Source organism: Electrona antarctica, assembly GCF_951216825.1.
Source record: "Electrona antarctica genome assembly, chromosome: 13".
Lineage (NCBI taxonomy): Eukaryota > Metazoa > Chordata > Actinopteri > Myctophiformes > Myctophidae > Electrona > Electrona antarctica.
In genome coordinates, this window is record NC_136794.1 from 13,805,694 (window position 1) to 13,821,423 (window position 15,730).

Below are 15,730 nucleotides of genomic sequence, written 5' to 3' on the forward strand. Positions count from 1 at the left end.
TCTGCCGAGCTTTTGTTTCATAAAAATCCACCGTATACATGTTATGAGCTACTTTCTGTCAAGAAGTTCTGTGCAGGACAGGTGATTATTTTTGTAAGTGTTGGAGTTTGGAAGCACTCGTCGAAGTCACTGAACGGCCCTGCGTACCACCTGTTTCGAATTTGCACATAATGCAGGAGGCAGCAGCGCGACCCGTTAGTAAAAACGTGTGCTTCCAAACTCCAACACTTAGAAAAAGAATCACCTGCACAGAACTTCTTGACAGAAAGTAGCTCATAACATGTCTACGGTGGATTTTTATGAAACAAAAGCTCGGCAGATTGAAAGAGGATAATTCAAGCAAAAAATCTAGAGTTGTAAATTGCGGCTAGGATTAGGGTTGGGATGATAATATAAATCTCAAATATTTTGGCCATTATACGCCATGAATATTTCATATATTGTCCCATGCCTACAGGATTTCTTATGCTTGATTTATTTTTTGACAGCAATGTTTCTTTTGTTTTATTTACATGATTTTATCACAGATGTTTTTGTTCAGTGTCGCATTACCACAAACAAAATAAGGGGATAGTGCGTCTACTGCATCTTTTTGAAATGCGCTTAGTGCAGAGTCGTCCTTCCACCCTTCTCTTTCTGTCTGTTTTTTCCTCCCCAGTCCCACTAATGCTCTTCTTTTCTCTGCTCCCTCTTCCAGACAGTGAGCAGGTGAGTCAGGATGATGGCGACGGCGGAGCCTCTGAGCAGCTCCAGCCTTCTCCCCCTGCTGGAGTCTCTGGAGGACGCCTCGGCCGGACAGTCGGATCAGACAGATGCCTACCTCACCATTGCTAAGTAAGCCACTTGAATCATGTTCCCTCTACCTCCTTGCAAAGAGGACGATGTTGGAAACGGGCGGCACACATTAATTTGTTCCCTTGTTTGCCCTTGCAGTCGCCTCAGTTTAGATGATGGGCGCCAGTTCCTCCCTGCAGTTGAAAAGCACTTTTCTCGTCTGGTTAAAACAATTTTGGTGAGTGCTGCTGTGTTTGTGACATTTATAACACTGTGCAAATGGAACTCACCATAATAATGTGTTGAAGTTCTCCAGGGTGGAATCACAATAATAATAATTTTGTTTAGTGACCATAATGTTTAAAGTTGTCAAATAAATAATACAATTACACTCAAGGCTGTGGTATATCGTGACTATGTTGAATAATACACTCAAGGCTGTTGTATATCTTGACTATGTTGAATAATACATTCAATGTGGTTTGTCGAATTTAGGAAGAGCCTGTGTTGCTCAAAACATCGCTGCATTAAATAAAATGCTCTACATGTGAGTGAGCTATTTGGTGGGCAGATCTTTCTGCTTTAATCTACACGGTATTTTTTGACCCAGCACTGTTGTATTGGACATTAGGAGGATGTGCATGTTTTTGTGTCTGTAGCAAGTCTACAAGAAACCTTTGAGGTAAAGCCATCTTAAACTACATTATTAAAGATTATAAAAGTAGGATTAAGGACTAGACTAGACATGTCTGTTGGCCACTGAATGCTCATGTCCTGTTGCTGAAAGCTGCCAACGTTCTTTGATTTTGAATCTTTCATGCAATATGCTGAGTTCGACTAAAGGTGGCCTTACACTAGCCGATAATCGGGCATTTTTTACGCTCGGGGGGTGCCCGACCGCTCAAAGCGCGATCGGGATCGGCCCGATCAACATCAAGAATGTTTGATATTTGCTCTGCCCCGCTCCGATTATCCTGTAGTGTGTGGTGCTATCAGATTTCAGATTGAAAAAAATCGGCTAGTGTAAGGCCACCTTTAGTATAGTCTTTTTATGTGAAGCTGAACACAGATGCTGTTGTCTTAGCCAGGACTGCCTTGGAAAAGAGATTCAGAATCCCAATGTGAATTGTCTTAATAAAATGAAGGTTAAATGATTTCTTGTGGTGTTGCTTTTCCAGACCCACATCTCCAGTCCAAACACTGAGCTGAGCCAAGCGTCCCTGCAAGCTCTAGGATTCTGTCTGTACCACGCTCATGTTGCCAGGGGAGTATCAGGTATAGAAACAAATACTGTTATTTTTTTTAATACATCTTTTCAGGGTTTGAATTTTCTCATTATTTCACTAACCATTGTGCTGGATTGTCATTTTTCAGCAAAGTCTGCTGAGGACATATTATCGGCACTCTGCTCCTTAGTTGTGAAATCAGCAGACAAAAACACATGCATTAGAGCATTATGGGTCATCTCCAAACAGAACTTCCCTCAACATGTGGTTGCCAACAAGGTCAGTGGTCCATAGTATCATGAGAAGGCAACATCGAATGTGTGACAATATACGTGTGTTTTTAACTTTTTATAATGAATGTTGCATCCTCTACCCAGGTGTCGTCTATATTGGGTACTCTAGAGAATGTGTGGACCAGAGAGGACATCCAGTCTGTTGTAATGGAGCATGAGGCCTTGAATGTTATTATAAGGTAAACTGGTCTTCCCCTTGCAAAATAATATTATTCATTGTTGAATATTTTCATTGCAAAGTGGTAAGATGTCAACATCCCACATTGCTTAGAATGTCCATGTTTACCAGCAGCATTCCTTTGTATTTTCTATTTCCCTTTTTACCTGTAATGATTGTAGATATTTTCAAGAGTTTGACTAGTTGATGGCTTATTTTATTTGCATACATTTGAAAAGCATGACTAAAAAAAGTGAACTAAACTAAACTCAAAAGGAATGGTGGTAACTGGTCACAACTTGCCACAGGTTAGTTTTAACCTGCCACACATGTCCGGTGCCACAGGTGAATTTTAACCAGTCCACGTCATAACCGGCCGTGCAAGTGGGGTGTGACGGACTAATGCCAGTCGGACTGTTAGTATGTCTAACAAACACATGCACCCCACTATGGATACCCAGAGTAACCAATGCTAGTTGTTGACCAAGAGCATTGAGTGCTAAAGTAAAAAATATTTGCGCAACCTTAGTTAAAATTGCATTTGCTCCAAAAAGGGAAGAGACCAAGGCACTTACAAAGCCTTTAATAGTCTCGCTATTGCATGGCACTTTGTAAAGTAGTACTTAATAATATTTCTGTTTTCTTTTCTTTCTTTTTTTGTATTGTTATACAGTATATTTCTTATTAACATTTATCTCTAGCTATTGATCTAAACTGTTCCATTCCTTATTCCTAGAATGCTGGAACAGGCACCAGTCCAGATGGGTCAAAGTGCTGTGCGTTGGTCCAAGCTGATCATTCCACTAGTGGTTCACTCTGCCTCCAAAGTCCGCTTACGGGCCGCAGCTGCCTTGGAACTTGGCCTGCCCCTTCTCCTTGAAAAACAGAATGATGTGGCATGTATCCTCGAACCCCTCATGTCCTCGGTGAGTCCTGTGTGTGTGTGTGTGTGTGTGTGTGTGTGTGTGTGTGTGTGTGTGTGTGTGTGTGTGTGTGTGTGTGTGTGTGTGTGTGTGTGTGTGTGTGTGTGTCTGTCCTTTTTTTTTTTTTTTTTTTTTTTGGCTTTCGCCTTTTATTTTATTGAGGGACAGGCATTCTGACAGGAAATGGGGAGAGAGATGGGGGGAAGACATGCAGTAAAGGCCGTTGGGATCGGGAGTCGAACCCGCGGCACACTGTCAGACTGGATTACCTGCCAAGGTGCCTGGACCACTGAGCCATGGCCCAGGCCTGTGTGTGTGTGTCTTGAGTAGTGGTCAAGGGAGTGCTGAAATATGTCTTGGTGATGATGAGGGTGGGATGGATTGATTTTTTTACCAGCTGCTATGCAATAGCAAGCTGAGTCTATCATCGATGTCCAAGCTAGTCCACTAGTCGTCTAGTCCAGCTTACTCTCCCATTGGCTGACGTCGCTGTGCTAGTCCAGTTGGCTTTCTCATTGGCTAAACCGCGATGCGGGGTGTGTGTGTGTCTTTTGTAAGCCATGAGAATTTAGTGACTGCATACAGTACAAGAGGAAATTGTGAACTTTGTATTTCCTGTGTAATACTATGAAACCAGTGGATATCTTTATGTATGTGCGCACCGCAGATATGTCTGGCCGGCTCAGAACACAATAGTTCCGCCTTAGAGAATTTTGGTTCCTACCTAGACTACTGTGCTGAAACTGACAGAGGCAGTTATAGCGGACCCCCACAGATAATAATAATGCAGGTGGTAATTAATACTAGTGTAGATGTGGACCTCTTGAAATTTTTGATATTGTCTCCCCAGAAACTCATCCCTGATCTCCAGAAGCTTTTCACTTCTAAGAATGAAACAAATGTGCTGAAGCTTTGGCCCTTGTTCGTCAAGCTTCTGGGGAAGGTAAAGCAGACCTCTGTGAAAGTTAATTTATTAAGATCTTCATACATTACAGTCGTCTAATTTGTACTTACTCCTACATAGCTGCTCCACAAAGGTGGCCCCTTCATCAACTCTGTGTTACATCTAGAAGAAATGGGCTTTCGTCATTCCTCGCCTACCATCAAGAAGATAGCCTTCATTGCCTGGAAAAGCCTCATAGACAACTTTGCCCTTAACCCAGGTGAGCAATTACATGTGTCCTGACTGACTGACTGACTGACTGATATTATCTTAATTTATGAACCCTTTCACTCCCTTTTTTCCCCTCATGTTTTACTCTTTTCTATTGAAGACATCCTGAGCAATACCAAGCGCATGAAACTGCTGATGCAGCCCCTTAACATCCACTTGCGGACAGAGGCCCTGCAGCTCACCAAGGTGGAGGTCTGGTGGTACTTGGTGGTCCGGTTGGGACCCAATTTGGGGCCCAATTTTGAACAGGTAAGCTGTGTTTGTTTGTCATTCTGCATGTACATCGCCCTTCAGTGACGTAGTCACTTAAGTGCTGTATACTTTGTCGTACAATGAATAGAGCAGATCTGCTATTTTCACTATTGTTGAAAAATGTTAAGTGGTAAGACGACAAGCTGTGGGTGAATATCGTACACATCTGTCATTGCAGGTCTCTGTTCCACTGCTGCAGTGTACCATTGGAGCCGCCGACTCTACTGTCCCAGGCACACCTGCTAGGGGCTCCAATCAGAGCAGTTCTGTTACGCCTATCCCACCAAAGACTGGTACTTTACACACATGCACCTTATCCAGTCACTAGACTGCAATAAAGAAATGTATATCTTCACAGTACGCAGGTTGTGCAGGGATAAAGTTCCTGTCCACTACCGCAAATTCCAATACCCAAATTGTTGCTCACTCCACACTCCTCCAGCTTAATCCCGAAAATAGTTTGTGCCAAATGGTAATTTGCTTTGGAGAGCTGAGAGCGAGTCGGGTCCCAAGCCACTTTGAGCGTCAAACAGCGTATGTAAAACCAGTGTACACTTCAACCTGTTCTTGTCCGCTTAGCGGAAGTGTTTACTGCTTATCTGTTCTGCTATTGGATTGATCCTCTGGCTATGAGAGTACAACCATGACGAATCTCCGTGCTCATAATCTAAAAATTACACATAACGTGCCTGCTTGCATGTTGCATGCATGTTGAACGGTTTGAGGGTGATTAAACTACAGAGATGCATTTATATATCATTCTGAATAACGTTGATACATGGAATCAGGCAAGCGGTAGACGGCGAACCGGGACTCATTTTAGTGGACGGGAGCAGGACGGTAAACGGAACAGCCAGAACTGGCGACTGCGATGGCAGACGGCATCATCAATGTTAAAATATTTAATCTTTTTACCGTTCCGTGCCGTCCAGCTGGTTTTGCCGTTTGCAGTCTACCGCTTGCCTGATTCCAGGTAAGCATTGGGGGCGGGGCCGAGGTGAGAGTGGACAGTGTGGAAGTTGGAATTTTGGCTTAGGAGTTTGAAACCTGATGGAAAGTGTCTTTGGTCATCCACCAGGCTCCGTGAACTTCAACAGCTCGGCCTCCAGCACGCCAGCTCGTTTGAACGTTAGCTTGAACACCAGTTCAAACTCACCAGCCACCCAGACCTACCCCTCCATTCAGCTGCTAGGCGTGGAAATGCTACTGCACTACTTCCTCGGAGCAGAGGTTGTGTCCATGGCAGCCAGGAACAAACTTGTCCTCAGTCTTGGTTTGTGGAGTTTGTGGAGTACCTTTTTTATTGACCATACAGTATTCTTACAGTGGCCATTTCCCTCTCATACTATTTTATGTCTGTATTTTTCAGAACCTCTGACACATCCGTTTATATCTGGTATCTCCTCCTTCACTAAGCATGCAGCTGTTTTCATCTCTAATATCAGAGATGGCTTCATTGCTGTTGGCAAGGACGCACCAGGTAAACTTAATGTCTTAAACTGACCTGTATAGTGGCAAAATCCCCAAATTGAGTGCTGGTGTCAACTCTTTACAAACTATGAGGTGAAGCTCAGTGTTGATTTCATACATGATGGCACGGTTTCTGGTGGTCTGTATGTGTGCCTGTGTGTGTGTGTGTGTGTGTGTGTGTGTGTGTGTGTGTGTGTGAGTTGATATTATGGAAACATAATGTTCCTTGGAGGGTGTATCATATCAATTTTGAAATCATAGTTGGTGTAATGAAGTAATTGTTTTCCTCTTCTCTCTACCCTTGCAGAGTCCCTGCTGACTCTCATATGGAAGAGATTGGTCAGTTTAGTCAACTCAACAATAGAATCTGGTACGTGCCTGTCGGCTTGTTGTAACGCAGGCTTATGCTGTACACCAGGGGTTCCCAACAGTGACGTCAACTCTGTGGGGGCTGGGGGTCTTGGGCCCCCATGAAGAATTTGTAACTCCTCCGCTGCTATATTATATATCACAACATAATGTTATATCATTGACCTAAATGGCCAATATATCGAGCGAAAATGAGGCCATCCTTGCTCTAGAAAGCGCCAATGTTCCAATCGGGATCACCGGACAATCAGAAAAGACCTCCAAACATTGCGCGTTTTGTCAAAACTATGGAGAGCTCCATCGATTTTTTTATTCACCTTTTTAGTCCGCCTGTATACAAGAAGCAAAAAAATGTATCAGCGATCCCGTTTGATCAATAATAAAGCTTATATGACGGAACGTTCCGCCAGAAGCAGTTGCTGGTTGGATTCTTTATGGCGGAATGTTCCATCACAAGCAGTTTTTGTGTTAAGAGACGGTCCATTTCAAATGTATTGTGGCTGCTGCAAAGCAGGGCGGGGCTGTAAAGTTGCTGGTCCCGCCCATCAGCTCCACATAGAGCACCATGATTGGGCCAGGGCCCTGTCAGTCAGGAGGAGGTTCAGCGAGGCTCCTGGCTTCATCTCCCATCCCGGCCCACTCTCAGTTTCATCTCAGTTTAAGTCCGAGCGTCCAGAGCCTCATGGGGTCTTGACTGCCATGACGAGGAGAAAGTCTGAGGGGCCTGGCCCCCATGATGACCATCATTCTCTTATGATTGATTCGTTTACATGCGTGGAAAAATCATTATGAGACTAGTTTGACTCGGCTGTCAGCTCATAAGTCTTCCATATCTGCTCTGTCTGTGTCTGACAGTGAAGAAGGATCGCCAGGCCTGTGAAGTGCTAACCATGATGTTCCAGGCTCTGCAGAGTATCGTCTCCTCAGAAGCTCTCCCAGCAGACAAAGTGCTGGTAAGATGTGTGCCACAGCCCATCAGGGCTCTGACTGAGAACGTTGTTTAGCTAGCAGATGGTACAGTGTAATTTAGTTCCAGACAGTACAGTAATCTGTACAATGCATGTGTTTTCAACAGGTGGTCCGTGAAGGTATTGCATGTGGTCCCTGACCATGCATTTAGTAATGTAGGAAAGTGAAGATTTGTATTTTAATTTTATTGTATTGACCACAAGTTGAGAAACAATGCAGTAAATGACGTGGTGACATGATGACGCGTCGATGTTATCAGTTACTGGGAAGTCGGACGTCAAGAACTTCCACAGAAAAGGGAGTTAGAATCTCAAGGGAAACTACCAGATTGCCTGGTTGAGTCACCATTATAATGAAATGTGCCCATAATGAATTGCATGTGTCTGCTCATTCATACATACAGTAAGTTACAATAGCAACATGATTTTAATATGGAAGGTTAATTTCCCGCCCATATCCCCCCTCCCAACACAACAGTGGTCCCCAGGTTGATTCTCAGTCAGGGTGGTGGTCCCTGGTTCATAATCAGTTGAAAACCCCTGTATGTACTTATGGTATATTTGGTGTCCCATGTAGAGGCCACTGTTTATCAGATATGGTCACCTAGTCAGATCTGGATTGTTCTGTTATTTGGTACACTGATGTTGAATGTTCTCCATCTCATGTCACTCAGGCCCTAGTTGACATCACAGTGAAGGGCATTCCCCAGAGGATTCTCGGCTCTGCGACCTACCAAGTGGGCAAGATGGATGTGCTAAATGTGAGTGTTTATCAGATGGTGAATTTGCCATACAGGTCCTTGCAACCAAACGGTTGCGAGTAGTTGCATGAAACCATTATCCCCAAGAATGTCCTTAAAACTGTTTTGTTGCAACTTGCAAGGAGTTGTATTGGTGCGGTTTGGTCCTTAAGGTTGAGATTAATCCTTCTCCTCTCTTCCACAGGGTACCCCTGCCTTATACCTGATCTTTCTCTTGTACAACAGCAGCCTGCTCTCAGCCTATATAGAGCATGAGAGGTAGGGTTTACGTTATTTGAGGACTTTAAATCAATATTTCGTACATCACATGCTGACCCTGACATTCTGTTGGCCAGGTTCTTTGAGTGTCTCCATGCCCTGGTGGACTGTGGCCTGTCGGGCCCCACGTCCCCTCTGGCCTTCGCAGAGGCCGTGCTTGGGGCCATGGGCCGCAGCGCTGGATCCCTGGAGAACAAGGAACAGTTGTGGAGGATGTGGAGCACTGTGGTCAGCCCACTTACTGACACCATCACACAGGTAGAGACTGGAGAGGTTCAATCTGTTAAGTGTGTGGTGTAATTGAGGAAAATTATGCGCACATACATTTCTTTTGGGTGCTAGTTGTTCTCCCAGTTTAGCCGTTAAGACAATGATTTCCCCACACACTTGTGTAGTCGTGTCACTGCTGACCCCTGTACATGCTAGGCATGTTATTGGACCACATGCCTCCTTCGATATACTTGGAATTGCATGCACTAACCCGTAGTCTCTGGTGGGCAAGAATTGTACCCCTCTGCCACATGAGTGCCCTGCAAGGAACGGTTTTAATACAATTTGGCATACGTACTGTACATAATAAAATAAATAAAAAACTCAACTTTTATTCAAATGTCCTTTAATAATATGGTTTCTTTTTTTGTTGAAATGTGCTATACATAAGCTTTCCTTGCCTAGAGGTCGTCAAATCTGCTTGTTTCCCTCCAGACCAATGAAGTAAACCAAGGTGATGCCTTGGAGCACAACTTCAGTGCCATGCACTGTGCCCTGATGTTCCCCGTGACACATCTGCTATCTGGAACACCACCACTGCTGCAGGTCTGTTTTTAGTTTTTAGTTGGGTTTTTTTTTTTTTTTACCACAAAGGCATCTCACTTAACCCCCATTTTCATCTCAATGCCTGAAACCAACATCAAAGCTCTTCCATTTCAGTTTTTGAACACCACCTGACTCCCCTTCATCCCCTACAGAATTCCCAGAAGTCGATGCTCAGCATGTGGTCCAAACTATACAAGGCGTTTGCTCGCTGCTCTGCCCTGGTGGCTACAGCTGAGGAGAACATCTGCTGTGAGGAGCTGTGTAAAAAGATGGCTTCTGCTGTGGACAGTAGCGCCATAGAGGTGAGTAGTTAAGGTCTTAAGGACAAACCATCATCACTTTCACAGGAACAGAACGGTAGTTCTCAAACTTCTTTTGGGCCAAGGACCCCCAAATGGATAGGTTTTTGTATTTGGCTGAAAATCTTTTGTGCCAGAGCCCCCAAAAAAGACTTTGTAAAAACAAAATGCGTTTTATAACACTTTGTAGAATTTTCAAAGTCTTTCATAAATAGATGTACGTATGTATGAATCTGAGGAAGGACATAAATCTTATGGATTGTGTCTAGGGATGGGATTCATCCTGGTGGGGAAACGGTTAACTATTAACATCCTTGTGTGTCACTGAACAGATTTTACAGATTGGAGCTTTAACACTTGAGGATTTACTGTATATGTCTTTCATGTGTTGCTTATGAAAGCCATGTGGGATGGATGGATGGATGGATGGATGGATTGATTGATTGATTGATTTTTTATTTGCTGCTCTTGTGTTCCTGCAGAATCCCTCCACACTGGATGCAGTAGCCAGTATCCTTCACGTCATTATTGAGAGTGTGGATTTCTCTCCCTACACACCCCAGTTTCAGCAGATGAGGAAATGTAAGGATTTATTGACAAATGTTGAATTTTGTAAAGTTTGTTTTGATTGTAAATAGACCATTATTGATCCTGAGGGTAATTCCGTTGTCATTGTAGCACTGCAGTAAGTATAAGATACAGGTAGAGAGTAGTAGTTGGGTATCAATAGAGAGTAGTAGTTGGGTATCAATAGTTCAACACAAAGATGTAATATCTGGCCTTGCCTTCTGCACTCTTTTGCATAATATATGAACACTTAGTAGATATAGTGGTTTCACACCTGGACGTTTAATAAAAAATTATAATAATTAAAAAACAATTATCCTGGAGCATATTGTCAAAAAGCCCAGGACGTTGCTGTATACAAAGTTTGATGAAATTATTAAACTTAAGTTGTTGTACATGTGATGTATACAATGCCAACAGCCGGTCAGCAGGTGTATTCATGGATGTATGTATATAGAGACAATATTTTAGGGCAATAAAAAAGACTATATACCAAATTTCCCACTTTAAACAAAAGAAGCCTGACGGCTGCCGGACTATAATAAACGAGCAACCGTTTCAGTTAACGTGACAATGTTTGGTGCCTAGTGAAAGCAAAGCAAAGCAAATGGAAAATGTGACAAAATTATGCAACTTGACCCCCAAATCACGTCTACCAAATAGGTGTGAATAGGTGTGAAGCTGACATGTGAATGTAAACTGTATACAATTTGAATTTCTCATAAACCCCCAAAAAACAGGCTTATTATTGTACTGTGCAAAAACAAAATCTAACATGAGATTACCTATAAATAAATTCACATGACTTTGCTTTCACTGCAAGACAATAATTAAAATATGAATTCACATGAATGACTCCAATCATTTTATTTTATGATAACCTATGATAAAGAACTGTTACCTTGTTTTTTTTTTGTCAAGCCCCTCACACACCTCTTCAATGGAGAACAAGTAAGAAGAACAAGGCTCTGGGAAACCTCTATACATACCAGGCTCTCCTGGTCCAGTCGCTGGAGGCTTTCCTAGTGTTGGAAGGCCCTGAAGGTGCTGCATCTGAATCTATAGGATCAGCCCTGGTCTCCATCATGTCCACGCTCTTCACCAACCTGGCTGTGGCGCCAACCATCCAGGAGGCTCTGGCATCTCTTAACCAGCATCTCACCCTCTTCTACAAACAAGCCTCCCGTGTAGTGCCCAAATTCTCCTCAGGACTTATGTCCAAGGTGCGTCCTTTATAAAACTACTGTACCTCATAAATGCTAAATCAGTCAAACAATGCAATGCTATTGTAATGAGGCTTTCAGTTTGTCTTTCTAGGGATGCAGTGGTTCTTGAATAGTATTAGTTTAATTCTCGAGGAGGCAGATCGTTAAAGGACCACTTCACCACTTTTCAACTTCTCTTCCTATAATTGGTCCTAACTAATGTTCATGATAAAATACCACCATTTTTCCTACTCAGTCTGTGTCTCATAGGAAGGCTGTGGGCACTTCAGAAACCCATCCACCAGTGACATCATCGATGGTGAATCCAAGCTAATAGAAATGGCAGGCTTTCTTTTCTTGAAAAGTTGCAATGCAAAAGTTGAAGCCATCATTCTCACGATAACAAAAATCTAAATATATTTTAAAACAAATCTTGTTTAAAAAAGAATCTGCCTAATGATGATGTCACTGATGGACGGGTGTCCGAACTGCCCAAAGCCCTCCTATGAGACACAGACTGAGTAGGAAAAAATGGTGGTATTTTATCATGAACATTAGTTAGGACCAATTATAGGAAGAGAAGTTGAAAAGTGGTGAAGTGGTCCTTTAACGATCTGCCTCCTCGAGAATTAAACTAATACTATTCAAGAACCACTGCATCCCTAGAAAGACGAACTGAAAAGCAAAACAAAAAAACAAACATCTGGTCCAACCTTGGCATGTAGTCTGTTAAGTGTATTGGATTATAATGTCTTTTCCCACCCTCCCTGTTCCAGTTGGAGAAGCTTATTGGCGAGGTGCTCGGCTGCCTTCAGACCCGCTCTGCACTGGCCTTTGACGATGACCTCCTGGCGCTGCTCTCGCCTCTCTTTTGTGTTCTGTTCCCTCACAAGAGCAAGCAGCTCCGTACATCTGTCACCCAGTTTTGGAATGCCACATTTGCCAAATCGGTCAGTCTGAACTATCCAGAAGAGCTCAGGTAAGCATCTCCTCATTTTTACATCGTTCTGTCAAAGGGGAAATGTCTGTCAACTATTACTATCGTAGTATACGTACGAATACATCACTTCCTTGGCTAATCTATGTAATTTTCTGTCCCTCAGACCAATTCTGTTCCAGGTTAAACTTAAGACACCCATCATTCTTCCTGGATTTGCGGCAAATAGTCTGGATAGTGATGAACTTGGTGGACAATATTCGGTGAGTAGTTTGGTTACTGCATTTTACCTTATTCAGTGATATAAAGTTATCGTATTTTGTTTTTATATAGGCTAGCACAGCACAGTTTTTCCAAATTCAGTAACCTTTGAGAGTGAGCTCTACTTAGTAAGGTTTTATGTCCGAAATGTATGTTTCCAAGAACGCGGGACCTCGTTTTTCTCTCCACAACCCGCCTTTGTCGGAACGAGGAAATTCTTTATTTTCATTTAATCCAGAAATTAAAAATAATAATAAAAAAAAAAGTTAGACAGCCTACATAATGGATCCGACATGCACACGGCGCACATGCAGTTTTTCTGCTCAAAATGAGACTATCTAGGAGGACCTTATAAAACCTGAAAACAAGCTAAGCTAATGCTGATACTGACGCCGGGCGATGCTGTTCCTCATACAGCAGCAGCAGCTGTATGGGGGCTACCCGTCCTGGTTAGTGACAAGGAAGCTTGGAGAAGGAAAGGAAATGGTCACGTGACTGGGCTGCGCCATGACACTTTCATGGGAGCCAAAACTCACACCGGAAGTTCAATGAATACATGGCAGTGAATGGAGCCGGCTGGACCAGCTCATAACAAACATTATTTCTGAACAATTGAGACCTTTGTCATATAATCAGTTCAGTAATATAAAAGAACACATATGACAGGTTGTTTTCTAATCACTTGCTTTTCAATGTGCACTGAGTGTGCAGTATATAATTTTATTTGAGGATCTAAACAGTAGCAGGTATCGTTTCTGGTTCGGAGGTATCGCAAGATTTGACTGACAGACAGGAAACGGTGGGAAGGCTTGCGAGTCTTTAGAAAGGTACTTTGTGTAATTTTGTAGAGGTATGGTATCTAAAGAGCAGTGTATACATCGAAAAGCAACACACCAGAAAATAATGTGTTACATGTCTTCTGTTATTTTCCAGAAGCGATTACTTTACAAAAGGTCTCAGTCATTCAGAAATAGTGTTTGTTCATGTGCTGGTCACTGAGCTCTCATTGACTCCAGTGCATTCTGCCGAACTTCCGGGTGTAGTTTGGCTCCCATGAAAGCATCCATGAAAGTGTCATGGCGCAGCCCAGTCACGTGACCATGTCCTTTCCTTCTCTAAGCTTCCTTGGTTAGTGAGCGGGCCCTTCTTTGGTTTTTCATCCATTTTTCTGGCACTGGTGCCACCTTTTCCCCTAGAGGGCTAGCATGGATTGTGTTTAATGTGTTAACTGTTTCAGATAAAATGCCCCCAGCTTGTTTATGCCGGTGTTTGTGTTTGTGTCACTGTGTTTATGTTTGTGTCACTGTCTGCAGAGTGAGAGTTCTCAGCTGGAGACCAAGCTTAGCGGAGTGAAGGTGTCTTCTGCTGCAAAGAGGGGTTCTCTGTTGGGCCGGGCCGCCGGCGTTGAGCAGGACACGACGTCCATGAAGTCCAAGCCTGTCTCTGTAAGGGCTTCTGTTAACACCAGTAGTCATGCTACCATGCCCAACTGCTCTATGAAACATTTTATTTATTTATTGCTTGCGCGAGCGGAGCACAAGTACTGTTTTCGGCTGCGCATGTCGGTGACTCCCTCTGCCAATCAGTGATTGTGTATTTTTGGTTCCGTCGCTCGGCCAATCAGGGATTGGCTGATGACGTAACTATGGTACATAGATATGTCCATATATGGATAACCAGTTCCAACCAATATGCCCATATACGGACATGCCAATATACAGGGTAAGGGCATTATACTAAAGGGACACGGGTAGACAGACGAATACAGAGATCTCCATATATGGGCACAAACGGGACACAGACGTGTGCAACGGGTACTCTGACAGAGCCCCCCCAACACTATGACTTCATATACATGAAGTTGACGTTTTGTGCAAAACTACAGCGGTTAAAATTGCCCATCATGCTGGTGTGAATTCAGTAATGCATGCTATCTTTTCAGATTAGCTGTATCAATTTAATATGTAGACAAAATAAAAGCTAAACTATTTTGTTTGTCAACACTATTATTTTTCTTTGTTTTTTGGATTGATCATGCTGTACTAATTTGTTTTCTTTCTCCCTCAGCAAACAAAACTAGACTTTGGCTCTCCCAAGCCTCCATTCAGAAAGGATTTGGATGAGGAAGCCTCCATAGACTTTGTCTTCATTCCACCTGAAACCAAGGAGGCGAGAGTCCTGACAGAGCACCAGAAGGAGGTGAAGAGGACGAAAAGGTCAGAATCCAATCAGGCTGCCGAGTTCCTAGAAATACACTTTTCACAGTGGGAGTATTTGCAGTGATTAGTGTGACGCTCAAATGTTTTGTTTCTTTTGGTTGCAACAGGGTGGACATCCCTGCCATGTACAACAATCTGGATGCTTCTCTTGACACCACAGTCTTCACCCAGTACTCTCAGAGCCAAGAAGAATCCATGTAAGTGTTCTACAACTGAACAAATCAACAATGAACAAACCATATCAAATCCCCCGCAAAGAAAGCAACTTTGAGAGAGTTAACATGTCAATGTTTTTTTAGGGACAAATTGCAAACAGATGGAGTGGACAGTGTTGCAAAAGAAGCTCCTGGCAAGGTAATGTGTATGAGGAACAAAAGAAACATTGTATTAAGGCCAATTCTAGGGCTGGGTATCATTAAAAGATTTCGGTACCCAGAAGCTTTGGTTTTTTTAATTAACTGTTTAACTGATGGTATCCGTTTTCGTAACATAAAATGTAATACTATATTCATTGATCAGTTGAAGAAGCAAGAAACATACAAAAAAAACTCCATGCCGAACGCTCCTCGGCTCCGACCGTGCACGGCGGGTGAATCGCTGAATTTAGATCGCTCGACGATTTCGTTTTTGTTTACATCTGTAGTACATGATGTTGAATATACGCCTTGAGCACCACCGTTTTCTGTCACTAACGTACATAATATCAGAATTCAGTAAGAAAACGGCTAGTCTGGAATTCTCCCTTAATTAACACAATCTCTGCTGAAACGAGAATAGCTACTGTGCCAAAACGTGATTATG

General features: G+C 43.0%; 1 protein-coding gene across 1 annotated transcript in view; it reads left to right on the top strand.

Moving 5' to 3' along the window:
- Window positions 1-15,730, top strand: part of rif1 (replication timing regulatory factor 1) — a 28,479-nt gene that overhangs the window by 4,065 nt on the left and 8,684 nt on the right. Inside the window, exons 2-28 of the mRNA XM_079518852.1 lie at window positions 698-834; window positions 934-1,012; window positions 1,953-2,049; window positions 2,149-2,279; window positions 2,378-2,472; window positions 3,187-3,376; window positions 4,224-4,316; window positions 4,398-4,536; window positions 4,648-4,796; window positions 4,978-5,092; window positions 5,878-6,072; window positions 6,169-6,279; window positions 6,577-6,639; window positions 7,494-7,591; window positions 8,281-8,367; window positions 8,552-8,625; window positions 8,703-8,883; window positions 9,331-9,441; window positions 9,594-9,743; window positions 10,223-10,322; window positions 11,229-11,530; window positions 12,289-12,491; window positions 12,616-12,712; window positions 14,024-14,155; window positions 14,778-14,926; window positions 15,037-15,126; window positions 15,229-15,283. Of these exons, the coding sequence (XP_079374978.1) occupies window positions 719-834; window positions 934-1,012; window positions 1,953-2,049; window positions 2,149-2,279; window positions 2,378-2,472; window positions 3,187-3,376; window positions 4,224-4,316; window positions 4,398-4,536; window positions 4,648-4,796; window positions 4,978-5,092; window positions 5,878-6,072; window positions 6,169-6,279; window positions 6,577-6,639; window positions 7,494-7,591; window positions 8,281-8,367; window positions 8,552-8,625; window positions 8,703-8,883; window positions 9,331-9,441; window positions 9,594-9,743; window positions 10,223-10,322; window positions 11,229-11,530; window positions 12,289-12,491; window positions 12,616-12,712; window positions 14,024-14,155; window positions 14,778-14,926; window positions 15,037-15,126; window positions 15,229-15,283 (3,402 nt within the window). The 5' untranslated portion in view covers window positions 698-718. The remainder of the gene's footprint in view (window positions 1-697; window positions 835-933; window positions 1,013-1,952; window positions 2,050-2,148; window positions 2,280-2,377; window positions 2,473-3,186; window positions 3,377-4,223; window positions 4,317-4,397; window positions 4,537-4,647; window positions 4,797-4,977; window positions 5,093-5,877; window positions 6,073-6,168; window positions 6,280-6,576; window positions 6,640-7,493; window positions 7,592-8,280; window positions 8,368-8,551; window positions 8,626-8,702; window positions 8,884-9,330; window positions 9,442-9,593; window positions 9,744-10,222; window positions 10,323-11,228; window positions 11,531-12,288; window positions 12,492-12,615; window positions 12,713-14,023; window positions 14,156-14,777; window positions 14,927-15,036; window positions 15,127-15,228; window positions 15,284-15,730) is intronic.